This window comes from Pristis pectinata, chromosome 3 (genome assembly GCF_009764475.1).
Source record: "Pristis pectinata isolate sPriPec2 chromosome 3, sPriPec2.1.pri, whole genome shotgun sequence".
In the NCBI taxonomy this organism is placed as follows: domain Eukaryota; kingdom Metazoa; phylum Chordata; class Chondrichthyes; order Rhinopristiformes; family Pristidae; genus Pristis; species Pristis pectinata.
The window spans coordinates 119,960,916-119,981,717 of record NC_067407.1 but is presented as its reverse complement, the minus strand read 5'-3'; the positions used below and the strand labels follow the sequence as shown (position 1 = coordinate 119,981,717).

Here is a 20,802-nt window from a genome sequence, read left to right as displayed (position 1 = left end):
ATACATAAACCAATCCTGCTCCTGAATACCAATCCTGCTCCTGAATACCATCTCTAACCCATGTTGAAAAAATGCACAGCTCTAAGTATCACTGATGGCAGGGTCTGACGGGCTTCATTTACTTTCAACTTCCTCAACACATCTACATGACTTGCAGTTCTCTCTGGCTAGGCTTGCTTCTAAATAGGCACTTGAACTAGATACAAGGGAGTGACTGAGCTGCAGAAAGCAGTGATTACAATTAAGAGAGGGAAGAGGGAAAAATAGGGAGAGAGAGAATAAAAGATCCCTTTTCTTGCTCAACCTCTAAAAGTGAGGCAGCAGACAGTATCACGAATGATAAATTCAATCATTTCCAGGGCAGACAAAAAGAAGTGGCTACTTATCCTTTTCTGTGAATTTTTCCTCATTTCCTAATTGATCTTGCATGTAAGATGCAGTGTAGATGCAGGTCTACTGCAATAACTTGGAGTGTTTAAGAGGTTACTTCATGTAGGTTCCTGGCAGTGAAAAGAGACTTGCAGACCATCAGCCTTGAATGAACTCAAACCCAAATCCAAAAGGATGAAAAACTCCAAGCTCACTGCATTCCCCAGTTGCCCAGCCTGTTGGTTTTCTCAATCCTCATTCATTCTCATTTTTCGCTTACGACCAAAAGGAAGTTAAAGAGAGTTTTCCTTACCCGTTCCCCTTCTTGTAAGTAGACCAGAGCAATATCACCAGCTTTCTCAAAACAGGACATTGTTTCCTCCTCTCGTTCAAACAGACGAACCCTTGAGGTAACAGATGAAGTCTGACGCTCAAGAGAAAACCCTGAGGAACGAAAAAACTATTAACAGATATCTCTGACTGAAGATTTGTATCACTTTCTGACAAAAAAATGAGCTAAAAGTACAAAGTGTTTTTTTTAAATTGAAAAGATATTTACATAAGATGTATGTTCAATTCCATAAAATTCAGGCTATCTAGTGGTTGTACTCTCATAGTATAAATTATGATACATCTTAGGAATAATCTTAAGGAAAAATGATTCCCAAGAGTGATTTTTTTTAAAAAAACGTCTGGAAATCTGAAATATAAACAGAAAATGCTGAAAACACTCAAATCAAGTCACATCTGTGAAAAGAAAATCAGAGTTAACTTTTAAGACCCTTCATCAAACTGAGTTCAGATGAAGTGTTTTTGACCAGAAACATTACCTGCTTCTCTTTCCAAAGACCAGAGTGTTTCCAACATTTTCCAATTACTAAGAGTGTCAGTTTCACTTCAGCCAGTACAAATTACACTGTAAACTTTGTAGCAAAATTGGAGTTTACATTAAGCTACTCAACTGAAGATTAAATATCTCAATGTGTTAACAGAGATGTAACAAATCTAAACTATTGCTGTTTGGTTCAAAACTGTTGCCACTCTTCGAGTGCAGTAACTCCAATGGAAAATGATATGTAGCAAGGATGTGATCGGGCAAATGCCAATACATATATTATCCAGTCTCACACACGAAAGGTTTCTTGAACAAGGCACAAGAGGAAAGCTGGCATCCAATCTCAGTAGGAGCCAGGACCTAGACAAAGGATGGGAGGAAGCTGGCTAAAAACAATAAAGTACTTCCTACTTAATGCTGGCTGGTCTTCTGTTGTGGAAGTTTTTGCATTTTGAGTTTTGGAGAACTGTCGCATTTCAAGAAAGTTTCATGATGAAAGCAATTATCAATTTACAATGGGGATCCAATAATATAGAAATAACTTCTCCCTTCATGACTAATCCGTACATTTTCACAGGAAATACCATTGTGTAAGTAACTTGTAATATTATAGTTATAACATGGAACTTTATTTCAGAATAAGCACCATTTCATTGAATTACTTCTTCACTCTTCCTCATGGTGCTTCTCTAATCCTTCTATCCTCCACAAGGATGCCTAGTTCAGTCGCATTCTTAGATTTTCAGACCAACAGAAAAGGCAAGTCTGATTCAAATATAATTGTAAATATCCATGGAATATATGCATTGAACTACAGCCACTGGAATCTGACTTTCAGTAACATACTTTATGAATCAGATTGCTTCAGAATTGTTTGTTTTAGCATTGTTTAAAATGATCTGTCCATATTGTGGATCAGCATCAAAAAACGTCTTTTTGCCATTTCAGTAAATTTAATGTCACACAAGAATATCAATTCATTTAGAGCTGAGGAAAACTGCATTGATTTGCTCTGGCAATAAATTCAGCCTCTTACTTTCCCATCAGGAAACTTTATACAGCAAGTTAAAAAAATGGTAGATTTCACATGGTATTCTAAAACCCAGGGTACAGATTTATCAGCAGACTGGGTCAACGCCTGTACTGTTCAAGAGTTCTGACTAAATATGCTGTCAAGCATCCACTCTTTAAACAGAAAGCAAATAATTCTGCAACAACGATTGGAAAACTTTCACTTTATAACCACAGAAACCTGGTCTAGTCTCTAGAAAACCCAGAACATTAAGTTCAATAGGATTCATTGGAGAAATGGATAAGATATCTACTGTTCAGAAACTACTTTTACTTTTTTAATAGAGAGCAATTACAGCCCAGATTTTAAAAGAAGCCCTCTTGTAGAACTACCAGGAATGGAGAACTGCCCTTCAAAAACAGAGATAGCACAGCTAAGAACAGTACTGTTGTCACTGAAATCTGCATACTCTTCCTGGAAACTATCGACAAAAAAAATCTGATGACTGAGAAAATGCTCAAACTGGAACATTGAATTTGGCTGCAAGCAAAAAAATGCTCTGATTATGGAAAATGGTTCCAGGCATAGACCACAATCACCTTTCAATTCCTAAATGCGTTTTTTCCTACCTGTGATCACAACAAATTTGACACAAACATTTGACTGAAGCATAGGACAAGATTTTGAAAAATTCTAACTTCATTTCCTTTACACCTAATTGATTCAAACCTTTGATTATACATGTCACAGTGGTGACAATGTACATGAGCAGGCACATTAACTAATTAGTTGCAGTTTACATTCAGTACTGTTTTACATTGGTGTCACAGAAATGCAATATGAAATCTTTACACCAAAGTGGATTTATTGCATTCCAGTGGGAAATTACATCCCTGACCAGGGACAGCATTCAACTAATTTATCATGCTGTTGAATCAAGTGAACAATAAAATTTGAGGCCAGTTGATCTTAATTATATCTAAGTGGAGAAAAAAAAACTATCAAAGCAACGAAAATAAAATTAACAAAAAAGGGGAAGTACTTGTTGAATCAGCAAGTGAAGAAAGGGAAAAATTCCCATCAACTCTGTAATTTCTCAAATGGAGAGAAAACCTCTCATAATGCTGACTGATGTGCATTTTATCACGAGGACAACATGACTTGCTTTCTCATAAGTCGCTGCACATTGCATGTTTTCTGTTTTGAATCTTTATATGTATGATGAGCGTTTGTTGGCTCTTGGACTGTACTCACTGGTGTACAGAAGAATGAGAGGGGACCTCATAGCGACATTTAAAATGTTTAAAGGAATGGACAGAGTAGATGTGGCTGGGCTGTTTCCCTTGGTGGGTGAGTCCAGGACCAGAGGGCACAATCTTAGAATTAGAGGGTACAGTTTCAAAACAGAAATGAGGAGAAATTTCTTTAGCCAGAGGGTGGTTAAATTGTGGAATTCCTTGCCAGGTACAGCAGTGGAGGCCAGATCATTGTGGGCGTTCAAGGAAGAGATAGATAGATATCTAAATAGTTGGGGTATCAAGGGATATGGGGATAAGGCCGGAAATTGGGATAAGAATTTTGTTTCTTCTTCCTCCCCCCCTAATTCTCATGTTTTCCCTTTTCCTTGGAGCAGACTCGATGGGCTGAATGGCCTGCTTCTGCTCCCTTGTCTTGTGATCTAGATAGTGAAGAGATTCAATTGCACCCAAGTCATGACGAACGAAGACTCCACAATAAATTGACCTGGTGAAGGCCACACCCGACTTCTGCATCAGTACTTGGGTAATCTCTGTGTGGAGCCAGGCAATGTGAGCAAGGTCCTAACTGAATACTCCTTTGTCTGTATCCACCAAGGAGAAGGATGTGAAAGACAGTGAGTTCGTGGGGTGGGGGGGGGGGGTGGTGTGGTGTGTAGGAAATATGTGGATAATCTGGAACAGGTCAGTATTAAAAAGAAAGAGGTATCAGATGGGATGCATAAAAGGTTAATAAACCCCCAGGGCTGGATGAGAACAAGCCCATGTTGCTATGGGAAGCAAGATGGGAGATGACCAAGGCCCTGACGAAAATATTTGCATCTTTGTTAACAGCAGGTGAGGTGCCAGAAGACTGGAGGATAGCTAATGTTGTTCTTTTATTCAAGTGAGGCAGCAGGGATAAGCCAGGTAACCGCAGGCTGGTGATCCTTACGTCAGTAGTAAGGAAATTATTGGAGAAAATTCTAAGAAACAATGGGATGGTCAGCATGGCTTTGTGCAGGGGAAATCCTGTCTCTCTTACTTGACTGAGCTTTTAGGAAGTAACTGAGAAGAATGATGAAGGCAGGGCAGTAGACATTATCTACATGGACTTATAGTAAGGCATTTGACAAGGTCCTACATAGTAGACTGGTCCAGAAGGTTAAGGTACACAGGATTCAAGGCAAGCTGGGTAACTGGATCCAAAACATATATGGTTTGGAAGAAGATGCAGGTAGGCTGATTAGTAGGTCTGCAGATAACACAAAAATTGGAGGAGTTGTGGATAGTGAGGAAGGCTGTCAAAGGATTCAGCCAGATATAGTTCAGTTGGAAATAGTGGAGTTATGACCACATAACTCATTGCTCACTTAAAAATAAACAGTACACCCCCTCATCATGGAGGGATTGTCTTCCTAGAAAAACATCTGTACTGTGATGTTCCATAACACAAACCCTTGAGAAAAATTGACAGTTTGTTCCTTCTGTATTTTGTGTTTGTTTGGTTATTTTTTCTTACATACATTCAGAAAGAACAAATTTTTATTCCGTATCATGGAATATTTTGGTAGTGATTTGTGAATTCCACAAGAATGAATTTCTGTTACCCGAACTGTGCTGTGCTTAAAGCAAACACTTGGATTCTCCAGAGTTAAATTCTGCTTGCAGTAAAAACTCAGAATCTGCTCACTAGAAGTATTGATGTGTGACTTCCCATCAATTTTCTACAACAGTCAGGTTTACAATCTGCTAATTATTTCACTTATGGGAAGTTTCCAGATGCCAAGAACAATCTCTAATGAAATAGAAGCGGCTGCTACCAGTAACCATTGATTATTTAGGAATTTAAAATCATATAACTGCAGTATAATAAATCGATCAATCCTATTTCTACTCAACCAAGCAAAAAAACTTTTTTTCTGGGCAACCTTTAGGACTTCTTTATTACACTGTAATAAAGACTTGAAAGTGTGAATCACTTTGTTCCAGGAGACTTTTACATCAAAATGTTTCTTACAATTGGAATCATTAACTCTGCAAATCCATTTTTAATTTCATATACTTCTCTCCTGAATTTATCATCGTTGTGTGCATTTATGCTCAGGTACATAAAAAGCCAAACCAGCAGCCTCAGCATTTCTTTTGTAGCTAATATTGCCTTCATAGAAGACGGCTTTAAAACATTTGTCAGGCTTGCAGCAGGTTGGAACAACAACATATAAAATATTGAGAAAAAGAAACAAAAAACCCATTCATTTTAAGTAAATGAATACATTTCACTTTAACAGATTTCATTTAAAATTTCCAAACAGACCAATACAAGTTCACAAAAAGGTGGGGGGGGGGAGGGAAACAGCACATCATTTGGTTGTCCGGTCACCTCTCTTATAGTACCCAAAAAAATAGCGTCTATTGGCTGTTCAGGCATGACTTTAATGAGTTTAACTTGTTTTTTCCTTAATTCTAATCCAGAAGGACATATAGATGAAAACTTGAGATGCATTTTGTGGTGATGCTCAAATTGCTCACTCTGGGGTAAATGACCAATGCTTTGCAGATAAGGCAGAGCAGTCTGCCACCTTCAACAGTGCATGCAAAATCTTCTTCTCATTCTAGTTTAACATTTGTGTTTCCCCCCTTCATACCAACATTTTTTTTTCCAATTCAACATCACTATCATCCTCAAAGTTAATGCAGATTGTTAACATTCAAATCTGAGTCCAATCACAGCTTGTAATAAACATCTTCTGTATTCCATATAAATATTCTGCAGAGAGACAACGAGCACAACACACATTCACCACGATGGCTGAATGCAGACTGACTACAGCAGTTTAATCTCACAGATGGTGTACGCAGTGTATGTTTTATGACCAATCTGCTGGGGTTAGAGCACAATGTGTGCTGGAAGACATAGCCCTCCAAATTTTGTCTGCTAAGTTGGATAGCGACATGTCCTGGATGGCATAACCCTCTGATACATACCTGTTGCTGATATTAAAGGTGAACAAGTGGTGGACATCATAGCCCTCCAATGCATGCCTGCCACCAATACCTGCCAAAGTTAGGAATCTAGAACAACAAAGCATGTTTACCACAAATCTCTGGGAGCCAGACTTGAACTATATCAGTCTCATGAGTCACGTTCTGCTCACCATTGATTCTGGGAAAAACAACAAGCATAATAACATACCTAACATGCCTCATCACCCAATTAGGCTACAGGAGATTTGTTGGCCCTGCGTTTGTGATCAGCAATAAAGGAACAGGATTCACCTTTCACTAAACTGACATAAACTCAGAGGGTTTGTGCCAGCTTTTGAACAGAGACTTATTGTCATTAGACATCGGATTCAGTGCACCACCCTCTACAGGAAAAACTGTGGTATGTTTGAGCTGATCTACCAACAGAGTCATGAGAATCTACTAATCCTTTTGAAGAACTGAGACACATAGGATTCATGAAACGTAAAGTAAAATGCAGGTTTGAATCATTGACGTGGAATTGAGATACACACACACACACACACACACACGAGAAACAGAGAAAGAGGGAGAGACGTGCAAACACACACTCACAAACAAACAGAAAAAGGTGTGCATGCATACACGCACACGAAAAGGAGAGAAAAGCAGAAGAGAGAGAGATAGCACAAGCGAGAGCAAGTGAGATGCGCGTGTGCCTATACACACACATCACAAAGAAGGAGGGATAATGAGGGACAGAGTGGGATGGACAAAGCAACACTGGGAGAGAAGAAGCGAGTGCTTAACAAAAAAAAAGAGGAAAATACTGTCCCTTTTCAGATATCTAAACAAATTAAGTTCCGGAAGAATGAGGTTGCAACCATGTAAAATTAAGTTTATGCGTGGCAGCAATAATTATTATTTAATCACGCCCATCTGAAATGTATCCAATCTCTTGTAGCACTCTAAATGGATTAAGTGCTGCAATATCTCACCCTTCCCTGGATTTCAATACAGGGTCTCTCAGTTAAGGTCTATTAACTTAGTCTGTGGATTAAATTTTTCTGATGCAATTCTTATTTACAGCTGTTGTGCATCTTTGTTCATCTTTGTTTTAGATTGCCAGCATTTTTTTTGCCTTATTATCCTTCTCTATTGTGGTATTTTATGGGTTATAACTTGGGAAAAGTTGACAATATATTGATGTCTTGTGGCAATGCTACTGCCTATCTAAAGCTGTGAATCAATATCTTTTCTGTAATTCCACAGGAAGCTAAGTATTTATGGAAAATAGTTCCTAAGAAAATAATAAGAGACAATTTAAATTAAAACAAATATTTCCCATTTCAGAAAGTTTTATGTACATCTATTACTAATCTTTAGTCTTACACCTCCCTCTGGTGCCTCACTTGCTAACTCCAACTTTCATTATACTGGCCCAAATCTTTGGTACAAGTGTTGCCAATCCATGTGGACTTGCCAGCAGTTCCCTGCTCTGCTATTGAACTCTTTCTAAAAACGTTGCGTGACCTACTGATTATTCCCATTACTTTCCTGCTGATTATGTTCAGCATTTTCCACTTTTATTTCAGATTTCAATATCCACAGCACACACTGAATTTATTTAGCCATCCAATTGGTCTCTTTAATGCATTTCAAATGCACCTTGCTTTCAACAAATCTGTGCCGAGTCACATTGATTGATTTGTGCATTTCTAAATGCTGAACAATTTGTTTTAAGTTAAGGATTCTAAGATTTCAAATAAAGCTGATGTTTTAGAAAGGAAAGGAGAATAAATTGAGCAACTGTGGAGCAATCTAACAATGCTCCTGCATTTACTCTCCAATCCCATTATACAACATAAATATTTTAAAAGATTAGAGAATTGTGCCTTCAGTTTCTATTATCTGCTCAGTAATTCATACAGCAATGCAAGGACTCTGTGGTTCACCCACCTTGAGTTCTGTTAATCTTTTCCAAACTGATTTCTTTACTTAACTATCTCTAACAATTATTCTACATCACCTAATACACCTATAAACATTTGCAAAATCATTAGGTGGTTAAACCAAAAAACGATGGAAAATGGATGCTGGAATCATGATGGTCAATTAATCTACACTGGCATGACCTGATGTGGGACACACAAAATTAACGCTGCCATCTCATTAACTTGGTTTCAATGATTAGTCAACATTAAAAGCACCATTTAGCGCCTTACTGCGCAGCCATGAGAACCAACTGAAGCTAACTTGTATTGACTGAACATAACAAATAGGGGCAGGAGAAGGTCATCTGGCCCATTGAGCCTGGTCCGCCATTCAATAAGATCATGGCTGATCTGTCCATGGACTCAGATCCACCTGACTGCCTTTTCCCGATAACCCTTAATTCCCCTACTATGCAAAAATCTATCTAACAGTGCCTTAAATATATTTAATGAGGTAGCCTCCACTGTTTCCTTGGACAGAGAATTCCACAGATTCACTACTCTCTGGGAAAAGCAGTTCCTCCTCATCTCCGTCCTAAATCTACTCCCTCAAATCTTGAAGCTATGTCCCCTAGTTCTAGTCTCACCTACCAGTGGAAACAACCTTCCTGCCTCTATCTTATCTATCCCTTTCATAATTTTATATGTTTCTAGGGTCCCTTCTCATTCTTCTGAATTCCAGCGAGTATAGTCCCAGTGACTCAATCTCTCCTCATAGGCTAAGGCTAAACCCCTCACCTCAGGAATCAACCTGGTGAACATCCTCTGCACCGCCTCCAAAGCCAGTGTATCTTTTCTCAAGTAGGGAGACCAGAACTGCAAGCAGTACTCCAGGTGCAGCCTCACCAGTACCCTGTATAGTTGCAACACAACCTCCCTGCTCTTAAATTCAATGCATCCGGCAATGAAGGCCAACATTCCATTTGCTTTCTAGATAACCTGTTGCACCTGCAAACCAACCTTTTGCAATTCATGCACAAGCACTCCCAAGTCCCTCTGTACAACAGCATGCTGCAATCTTTCACCATTTAAATAATAATCTGATCTTCTATTTTTTCTTCCAAAGTGGATGACCTCACATTTACCAACATTGTACTCCATCTGCCAGACCCTTGCCCACTCACTTAACCTATCTATATCTATTTGCAGACATCTTCTGCACAATTTGCTTTTCCACTCAATTTAGTGTCATCAGCAAACTTAGATGGGCCGCACTTGGTCCCCTCCACCAAATTGTTAATGTATATCGTGAACACTTGCTAGTTTACTTTCATAATCCATCCTCTCTTTCTTTGCTTGCTTGCTTAGTGGTTCTTTGTTGCTTTTTAAAGGTTTTCCCAATCTTCCAGTTTCCCACTACTCTTGGTGACTTGGTATGCATGAGTTTTTAGCTTGATGCCTTCTTTTATTTCCTTAGTTATCCAAGGCTGGCTCTCCCCACCCTTACTGCCCTTGCTTTTAACTGGAATATACTTTTGTCGAGCACTGCAAAAAATCTCTTTGAAAGTCTTCCACTGTTCCTCAACTGTCCCACCATATAGCCTGTGTTCCCAGTCTACACAAGCCAACACCTCCCTCATCCTGTTGTAATCTCCCTTGTTTTAGATCAAACTATTGCACCCTCCATTTATATGAGAAGTTCAATCATACTGTAATCACTCTTTCCAAGAGGATCCCTAACTACAAGATTGTTCATTTTACCTGTCTCATTGCACAGGACCAGATCTAAGATAGCATTTTCCCTTGTAGGTACACTAACATGCTGTTCAAGAAAGCTATCACGGATGCATTCTATATAGTCCTCCTCAAGACTGCCTTGACCAAGTTGATTCGCCCAATCTATGTGCAAATTAAAATACCCCATGACAACTGCCGTTCCATTCTTACATGCATCAGATGTTTATTGCCTGTGCCACTGTAATGTTATTATTTGGTTGCCCATAGACAACTCCCACCAGCGATTTTTTTCCCTTTACTATTCCTAATCTCCACCGAGATGGATTCTACATTCTGCTCCTTAAATCTTATATCATCTCTCATTATCGCCCTGATCTCATCCTTAATGGCGAGCGCTACCCCACCTCCTTTACCTTCTTGCCTATCCTTCCGTATTACTTGATACCCTTGGAAATTACCTGATACTTTTGGATATTTAATTCCCAACCATCTCCACCTTGCAACCACGTTTCTGTAATGGCCACTAAATTATGCAACTTTGTACTGATTTGTGCCACAACTTCACTGACCTCGTTTCAAATACTACGGCCATTCAGATAAAGCCTGAAACCACATCTGCGCCTACAATTAAGGATGGAAGTCATTCCACAAGACTTTGAAGTTTGCTGGAAGCCCTGGCAGAGCAGGGTAAAAAACAACAGGGGCCCTGATTTATTGACAAGGTTCTGAAGCCCATGGTTTATACAATGAATAGAAGGTCCTCTTTCCAAGGTGCACAGGAAGGCAACAAACTCACTATGGAGTGCTCACAAATGAGGTCAATGTTGGAGGTGAAGTTGCCAAGGTAACGATATTGTGCCACAAAAATGTTCAAGATCAGTTTTTACATTACCAAATGCCAGCTCTCACCAGACCACCATTGTCACTCAGCTAGCAACTTATTATCAAGATTCCAACCTAATGTTCATATGCCCAGTCACGTCTTCCCACTCTTAAGTTTGCTCTAATCCTCGCATTCGTCTCACAGCTTTCACACTTCGTCAGTTATTCAAGCATGGCAGGCATGTCATCCAAACTCACTTATGCCCACTCACTATTAAACTTCACTGTCTTGGAGGAGAACATGAATTTCTGGCAATGTGGTTAGTATGGAAGGGTGCCCACAAGTCAGCATGGATAAGCTGAGCCGAATGGCCCGTTTCCATGCCGGACAATTCCATGATTTGGTTCTGAAACTAATGGAAATTAATCTTCACACCTATACCCAACTCACCTTCCACATACCATTTTCCCCTTCATCCTATAATCTCTCTAATTTACAAGCAACAGATGGTGCAAGCTTGTCCCTACCACATACATTTCCCCAATCCCTTCTCTGTCAGCTAACAGAATAAAAGTTTTCTCTGCAAAGTGGTCCATTTAGGCAACAATGTGAAACACAGATAACCGATGTTATTTGACATCACTATTTTTTAAAAAAAATTATTTACAGCGTGGTAACAGACCCTTCCAGCCCAACGAGTCCGCGCCACCCATTTTAAACCCATATTAACCTACCTGTATGTCTTTAGAATTATGGGATACTTATCTTCAAATCAGTCTCCTACAAGTTAGGATGTAGTCGGAAGTCCCTTCACCTTGAGTCCTTAGGAGTCCAGACAGAATTTCAAAGTTTCACTGAAACTTGGTGGGCTATCCCAGCTCCTAAATCTGCTGTATTATGACTACCAAAAAATCCCCAGGACATATTTCTGATGCACGATTTGAGTATTGACTTCCAAGAAAAATTCTAGATGGTATCAATCAACCTTAAACCAGGTTAAAGTATATCTGTGGGGGGAGAAAAATCATCCAAAGAAGGTAGATTCAATCCAGTCCACAAATGCCATAATTGAAGGATACACACCTGATTTTGTTCAGGTCTCTCATGCACCTGATACGACTTTATTATACAGCAATAAATGTACACATTGCAGGCTGTTAGAGCAAAGAGCTATAGCTCCACCTCATGGCAAAGAACAACTTTAAAATGTTAACCTGTTTTTAACCTCAGTAGAAATGCTGCTGGATCTACTATGTCATCCAAACATTTACCTTCTTTTAGTAAAGAATTAACTTTTGCTTGTTGTTTGTTTAAAAAAAAAGGACAGTTAATAAATTATCTAATGTCATTGACAAAAATTACTATATGCTTAGAATTTCTGGTTAGGACAAGCTAGTTTTTGAGTGAGGCATTTGGAAATTTAGAATGTCAACTGAGTAATAAATATAAAGATGAAAAGAAACCAGAGATTTTAAACCTAAGAGGCAGGACTGAAAATTGCAACAGAAACCTCCAGAGAAGAAGAATTTTGATTACTAGCAAGTGTGAACATATTCCATTAAATCTAACCAACATGCCAATTAATGTACAGTCTTAGCAAAGCAAGCAATTTATGCAGTGTATTTTCAGCAGCAGCATTGAAGTGTAAAGTGTACATACCATTTAAGGACCTTGCCTCATCGCTGTGCTTTCATTGGCGAAACAGGTTGTTCGTGCTGAAAAAAGGGGAGAGAGCAGTGGACAGATAGCAAGATTAAGCAACATTTACAACAGGAATGCAAAGAATATTCTTGTTTGCAAGAATAGTGTGGATTTTTAAGCACAGAAATGTACCATTTTCTTCCATAAATCAACAGGGTAGATGGAACATCTGCTGCAAATAAGCAATGGCTGGTAGGGATTACATGCAGAACAAAACAACAAAGAAATAGCCCAAGGTGTCAGAAATAAACTTTAACAAAGCATGTGTTCTCCATGCATTTGAAAGCTGCTGTACCCTTCAATTTTGCTTAGACACACAGCAAACTGATTAACAAGACTTTTAAATTCTCAAAAAACATGAAGCAGTTGAAGCTGCAACAAGCTGTTAGAAATGACAAAGTGAATATTTGATCTTTCCTTATTGAAGAAGAGCTTAGTTTATTTATAAACCAAAGAATCAAAGTCCAATTTAAAAACTTGTGAATTAGATACATTTTCAATTAATACTAATTCTTTGCATCAAGAGAGAGTACAGCTGTACATTAAAAGTTACCTTCATTATCAGCTGGGAACAATTTAAAACTTACAATGCACCAACATACATCTGATCTGGTGTAGAAGCCAAGATGTTATTTCTATTCTCCCTCACACATGCATAACCCAAACATAAAATTGTCATATTTGTACAACATTTCCCATAAAAGCATCCAAGAATCAGGATTTTTTTTATTTATTGCTCAACAAACTAGTAGTATAACCTAGTATAAAAACCATGTAAATACACATATTATTCCCACAATAATTTTCTGTGGTTGCAAGTTCCATATTTTCACCACTCTCTGTTATAATGATTTTTAATTGGAACTTCTTGGCTACTTTATTATTTTAATCATGTCTCGTATTTCACTCTTTCCCACAAGTAAAAATCACACATTCTATCTATTAAACACATTCATAATTTAAACAACTCAACTTTCTACTCTCAAGAGAAGAGGTCCAGTCTGTTAATTCTTTCCTAATAACGTCACATTTAAGGTATGAACCCTGTAAATATCTTTTGTGCATTCCTTCCAGTGCCTAACGGCACTCAAACCTGGGTCAGAAGGTCATAGGTACAAGTTCCAGTACAGAAAATTGAGCACAAGCGAGCTGACTCTCCAGTGTAGTGTCAAGTCAGTTTCCCAATGCTATTCTACATAATGTACAGTGACATTAACAAACAATTATCTCAAATTCCATGTAAAGCACCTCAAAACATTGTTTATCTAATCTGTTAACCTGGTCTAAACTATGATAAAGTCTTTCCCAATCATTATTACGTTTTTCATTGCACCTGTGCATATATGTACTTATGCATATGTCAATAAACTCAACTTTGACATATTATGAAGCTTCACTATTATGGGGAATGTTACTTCCATTGCAGCAGTTCAAGCAGGTGGCTTTTTAATCAACTTCTGAAGGCATTACAGAATGGAGCCTTGTCAGCATGCCCCGAAAATGAATGAAAACAATTACTGTTACCCTCTAATTTATTCCTCTTTACTAAATTATACAAACATACAAAATAGGAGCAGCAGTAAGCCACTTGCCCAGTTGAGCTATTATATACCTATTAACTGTGTGCTTTTATACAAAAGGGGAACATGGCAAACAACTCATCATCACCTTAGGTAGATTTGCTGCTTGACTGATTTCCTCGTCATCTGGTCAGCAGTAAAATAGCTTCACAAGCAAACTTTATTGCTTTCCTTCATATTCTGCCACTATTTCAATATCCTTCTCTCTCTCTTGGAAAGTGGAAGGTACAAAGAACTCCTTTCACTGTTGAGAGAACTACAACCATCTATAATGACATCTTTGGAAGAATATCACCATGGGCACAGCATCCTATTACTTTATATGGCAGTAGAGTTCCATGTAGGTTCTTAATCAACACTACTTTGGACTTTGACTTTCAATAAAAAGCTGTTAAATGGAGTTTCTACTGTATTATAAATAAAACATGACCTCTTCTTCAATAGAAATGTGGGTTTTGTGCTTATGAAGGAAGAAATTGTCATTTACACATAACTTCCAATAAAACAATTACCATTACATGACATTATTCAGTCTAGGCAAAGTTACACCAAACTCAAGATTAACTGTAAATAGGTTTATGTAATATCCTTCCATTGCCTTCTAGAATAGTGACAACATCATTAAAATGTTTTCTTCAGATGACATATCAATATTGTGATGCAAGACACTATCGTCAGATTTTTCTCAAAAGAGATTATATATCTTTTAGCTGTGAGCTTTAAATGCCTCAATCATATCATTACACTTCACATTGGGGTTTGACAATGTAATAGTCTACTTTTCTCTCCAATTTGAGAGCAATGTAGATTTCTTATTTCCATGCTTTTTCAGATCAGAAGGAAATAACACTGCTGAGTGTCCAAATGCTGGCATTCTCTTTGATTTTAAAAAAAGCAGAGTTGATGATCCTTTTGGCCCTTTGTTAGTTTGGTTAATGTCTAAAAATACAATTCAAGGAATCTTAAACTTTAAAATTTGAAGCCTGCTTTATATTGGTTGTGATATAATCATGCTCAGGATTGTTCCACATTCAATATAAAAATCTGAAATGAAGCTGATTGCCCCATTCCAGTCCAGTTTGCATAGAGGAAAATAAAAATCTCTCTCCAATACAGACCACACAAAATTCAACAAATCTCTGCCAACAATCAAAAATAACAGCCTAATAACTTGATAGCAATTGAATTTAATAATATAGTATAAAAATTGAAATGATTTTTATATATGCCAATATGAGCATTATTATACACATACTGGCAAACAGTTCCCTTCTTATATACACAATAACAATTTTATTCATTTTTTGTATAATATAACCAAATTATAAAGGAAAACATTACCTCTAGTCTTTTCACAAATATTTTTGTTTAAATGAATGATTGCTATACAAAAAGAAAACTTATTTAAACAATTACTAGAATTTTTAATTATATTAATATCAAATTAGGAAGAGATCATAATTCACTGCAAACTATAATCTGTGCAAAGATAAATTCCAACGTAAGAATACTCAGAGGAGACTGCAAAGAAACTCCATTCATTGAAATGGGAGCTAAAGCATGGCACTGACCCATGATAATGACAACCATAATAAGGACTATAGGTCCAATTTGTAAAATAACCCAAATTCTAATTAATAAACACTTAACCTTGTGTCTATTCCATTAATTGATTCCAGCATCTGCAGTCCTTTGTTTCTCTAGTATGACTGCCTGCTTTTCACCATGGATATTGCCTGGCCTGCTGATTTCTTCCAGATTCATTGGATTTTTCATTCAGTTGACTGATGTTGTATCCATAGACAATATCAGGTGATGGCATGTTAGTGCTGGTTAAGTTAACAGTGCTATCCTCCCTGTGCCTCATCCCTGCAGACCCACGTTCATCTCAGCCCTCCCAAACAAACAGAATCAAATGATCAATGACGGGCTCTGCCAAATAAATAAGCAAAAGTCCAAATCCAGTGCCTAAACTTTATTGAACAAGTTAATCCCAATCAATGCACCAGTAAAATCTCTCTATTTAGTCTTAATATTCTTAAGCTATCGTGAGGATCAGGAGGAGATAACCAAAATTCTCATCATAATGTCTATTTGTACTGAAAAATACAATTTGGAGTGCTTTTAGGATTATATTCAACCATATTACCCATGACAATTCTGCAAATGATCAGCACTCCTTTTCCAAACTGTCCCTTGAACAAGGCATTGGTAGGTCATTGCAGCTTTGGAATTCCATCCCAATGAAGTTGATAGGAGAAAATTAAATTATTTTAGTGAACAAATATGTGCAAAGAAAGTCATTAAACAGAACGGTCATTGAGTATATAAAGTCCTCACAAAAAATAGCCTGGAATCAAACAGCATCTTTCCAATGATGTTTATCCAGAATAATGCCCATTAACAACTTAAAAGATTGACAGCACAAACATATTTCCATAGGTTTCTCAAATCTGCTCAACACCTTAAAAAATTCAGTTGTAATTATTCAATTTCCTTTCAGTTTTTCATTTTTTCTTTATATGTACTAAAGCTGTTGTTAAAATGTATATTACAGCAAGATAAAATGTTAAATTGTGGTTACCTTTAATAACGTAGGCCTCTGCTAAAAGTCTTTTCTTATAAAGTGGTTCATCATCGATGCAAAGATCATCGATGCCTGCTCGGGCATACATGCTGAGCGCATCACGATATGACCCCTCCACAAAATGCAACTTTGCCAAGGTAAGAATGGCTTCAGCCATCAGGTTATGCTGGGAAAATGGAAAACAAATCTGTTGGTGCCCATCTGAAGAACATTTTGTAAAATAAGGCACTAAGTTATGAAAAACAAATTGTTATCTACTTAAAAGTTTGCTTTCATCTCCAGCAACAAAACCATCTACAAGCCAAATTCCTCCACATTGGGATCTACATGACATATAGAACATCTACAGCTAGCTGACTGATGGCAACATATTATACTCCAACTTCTTAAGCTGAACAATGTGAATCATGAGTTTAAATAAACGGTGCAGTGGGTTTCATCTCTAAAACAAGTGCTCAATCTAGAATGGCTTATTTTTTTTCTCTAGGATCTTTTATAAATGAAATTTAACTCTGAGGATTGATTTGGAAAATAGGAAAAAATTGTGAAATAGAAGATAAACGATGATGGGTGGCTGTGATGGACAATATAGAGAGAAAACTAGTGTCATTGGATGAGAACAAAATCACAGCCTACTTTTTGCAGTTTATAAAGAAAAATAAAATGATGACAAGACTTGTTTGTACAGGAGATTAACCATTGTTATTCACTCTACAGTTAATACACATCACAGAAAAAGCCTCCATATTGAAGGAGATCAATATGGTGTGTTGCAGTGTTCAGCTTTAATTTTTAAAATTTTAAAAATTTTAAAATGTTGCCTATAACGAGATTTTAAAATTTGCATGACAAGTTCAACGTGGTACTGGAATTGGAATTGGTTTATTATTGTCACTTGTACTGAGGTACAGTGAAAAATTTGTCTTGCATACTGTTCACAGAGACTAATTCATTACACAGTGAATTGGTATGCCACAGGAGTTCACTTCAGCTATCCTGATAGCAGACTATATCCCACCCCAGACGGACATGAAGCCTACATTCAATGAACTTGAGTGAACTGGTTGTATTAAGCCAACTGGGTTTTAAGGAAAACTGAAAAAGATTCTCTAACCTTTGTAACAATTTTTCTTGGAAATTCAAGGATGAAATTGGAAAAGATGCAAGCACAAGAAATGATAGCCACAGGGCTTGTAACAATCGAACAGCCTAAAGTCATTATCCCCACTTACAGATAAAAGCAAATTGAAGTGCTTGTGCAGTGCTTGGGCCTGCTGTTACTAAGCATGTCACTGTTTTCAGAAGAGGTGCAGTTAAAGGGAAATGGTTTTTTTCTGCAATAAATTTTTTCTGCAAAAAAGTTTTATAAAGCTTTGAAAATTAAACTCAGGCATCTCAGAGACAGAGGGTGATTGTAGATGAAGTGTATTCTGCCTGGAAGTCAGTGACCAGTGATGTTTCGCAGAGATCTGTTCTGGGACCCCTGCTCTTTGTGATTTTTATAAATGACTTGGATGAGGATGTGGAAGGGTGGGTTAGTAAGGTTGCAGCTGACACAAAAGTTGGTGGTGTAGTGGATAGCGTAGAAGGTTGCTGTAGGTTACAACAGGACATTGATAGGACGCGGACCTGGGCTGAGAAGTGGCAGATGGAGTTCAACCCAGAAAAGTGTGAAGTGATACACTTTGGGAGATCGAATTTGAAGGCAGAATACAAGGTTAATGGCAGGATTCTTAGCAGTGTGGAGGAACAGAGGGATCTTGGGGGTCCATGTCCATAGATCCCTCAAGGTTGCCACGTGGTTGATAGGGTTGTTAAGAAAGCGTATGGTGTGTTGGCCTTCATTAGTTGGGGTATTGAGTTCAAGAGCAGCAAGATAATGTTGCAGCTCTATAAAACTCTGGTTAGACCACACTTGGAGTATTGTTTTCAGTTCTGGTCGCCCCATTATAGGAAGGATGTGGAAGCTTTAGAGAGGGTGCAGAGGAGATTTACCAGGATGCTGCCTGGATTGAAGAGCATGTCTTATGAGGATAGGTTGAGCGAGCTAGGGCTTTTCACTTTGGAGTAAAGGAGGATGAGAGGTGACTTGATAGAGGTGTACAATATGATAAGAGGCATAGATCGAGTGGACAGGGCGAAAATGGCTAACACGAGGGGACATAATTTTAAGGTGATTGGAGGAAGGTATGGGGGATGTCAGAGGTAAGTTTTTTTTCCCCACACAGAGAATGGTGGGTGCGTGGAATGCACTGCTGGCAGAGATGGTGGAGACAGATACATTAAGGACATTTCAGAGACTCTTAGACAGGCACATGTATAATAGAAAAATGGAGGGCTACATGGGAGGGAAGTTAGATAGATCTTAGAACAGGATAAAATGTCGGTACAACATCATAGGCCCAAGGGCCTGTACTGTGCTGTAATATTCTATTTCTAAAAATGTCAAAGATGATGCAAATTCATACAAACACCAAAGAAAGCAATGTGCTTTCAGGAGGGACATTTTTCATGTATAAAGGGCCTTTTGCGCCTGAAAAATAGTAAGTTAGAAGAATAAAAGGCAAGCTGGTATTATTGACCTTAGACTGTCTCAATTTTCCAAGAACTACATTAAAATAATTAACTAAGAATCCAGAGGAGGATTCCGGCACTATCCAACCAGACTCCTTGGTTACAATTGATGCAAAAAAAAATCAACACTGCACAAACCTTGGAAGTTAGGCGATGGGCCACCATCAACATTTCAGTAAGTGGAAGAAGCAGAGATGGATGTTGAGCCTCTCAAGCTCATTTGACCACTTAATTAGACCACTGTAGATCTGTACCTTACCTTAATCCCCTTGCTTAACAATAATATGTTATTTTCTTTTGTTTTGTTATACTGACCCAACATTAAATGCATTCTCTTGCCATATGCCCCTTTCTTGCCAAAAACTGAGTCCCCTTTTGAAAGAATATCTTTTCCAATTCACTTACTGCAGTTTCAAACTCCCAACTGTCTTTGGCCCTCCAAATACCACAACTTTTCCGCAGTCACTAACCTACTCGATAACCACACATCCCCAACTTAAAAGTTCCAATCTAGGATGATCCTGACTCCTTCTGCATATCATGGTCTTCAAGCCCTCTCTCCTGTTTCTGCATCCTCATCATTAACAAATATATGAAGCCTGCAGGTTTGTCACTAAACTTCAGACCATCCAATCAACTGTCTCTGAAACTTTCTTTCCTTCCCCTAACCCACCAGGTCAAATATCCGATGTGCTCCCAACTCTAGAGAAAAATAAATGTTTTGGAATAGTTCTTCTCCAATCTCATCTCAACCATGAGAATCACTTTACCTATAGACACTACATTGCATCACTGATTATTCAACCTCTCTTACTAGTTCCTTTGCTAGTTGATGTCTCTTCCCCAAGATACTATACAAATCTAGTGTTATTTTTACTCTATAAGGGAATTGAAAATTATGGGGAACATGCAGCAAAGTGGATCTGAGGCCAAATTCAGATCAAGTTCAGACTGCATGACAGGGCACGCTTGAAGGGCTTCCTTTATTCTAAAACCACGACCTTACTTCTCAATTCACCCATAAGAGGAAGTATCCTCAATGAGGGGAAAACTACCTTTTTTGTTTACATAGTGAGCAATTCATGTCTGGGGTAACAGTGGAGGCAGAGTCAATCCTAACAGTTAACAGGGAGGTGGAAAAGTATCCAAAAGGAAAGGATTTGCAAGGCTGCAAAGAGAGGAACCAGCTAGATTACTTTCACAGACTGACGGGCTGACAATCCCCTTCTATCCTGTACCCATTCTGTGATTCAAGTTTCTGAGGGAGATTCAAGTTTCTGAGGGAGATTTAAGCTCCTTCAAAATCTTAAACGTGTCATTTAGATTACTTTACATTCTTCCAAATTACAATTAGAAGCCAAATCTACTCAGCTTTTCTTCATAAGACAGCCCTTTTATACCAGGAATCAACCTAATGTACCTGCCTCCAATGGAAGTGCATTCCCTTT

At 38.0% G+C, this 20,802-nt stretch overlaps 1 protein-coding gene across 1 annotated transcript in view; it reads right to left on the bottom strand.

Moving 5' to 3' along the window:
• The window catches only part of LOC127568011 (tetratricopeptide repeat protein 7A-like), a 180,820-nt gene that overhangs the window by 145,817 nt on the left and 14,201 nt on the right, over positions 1-20,802 (bottom strand). Inside the window, exons 3-4 of the mRNA XM_052011257.1 lie at positions 16,778-16,946; positions 683-813 (exon numbers count right to left, since the gene is read on the bottom strand). Of these exons, the coding sequence (XP_051867217.1) occupies positions 683-813; positions 16,778-16,946 (300 nt within the window). The remainder of the gene's footprint in view (positions 1-682; positions 814-16,777; positions 16,947-20,802) is intronic.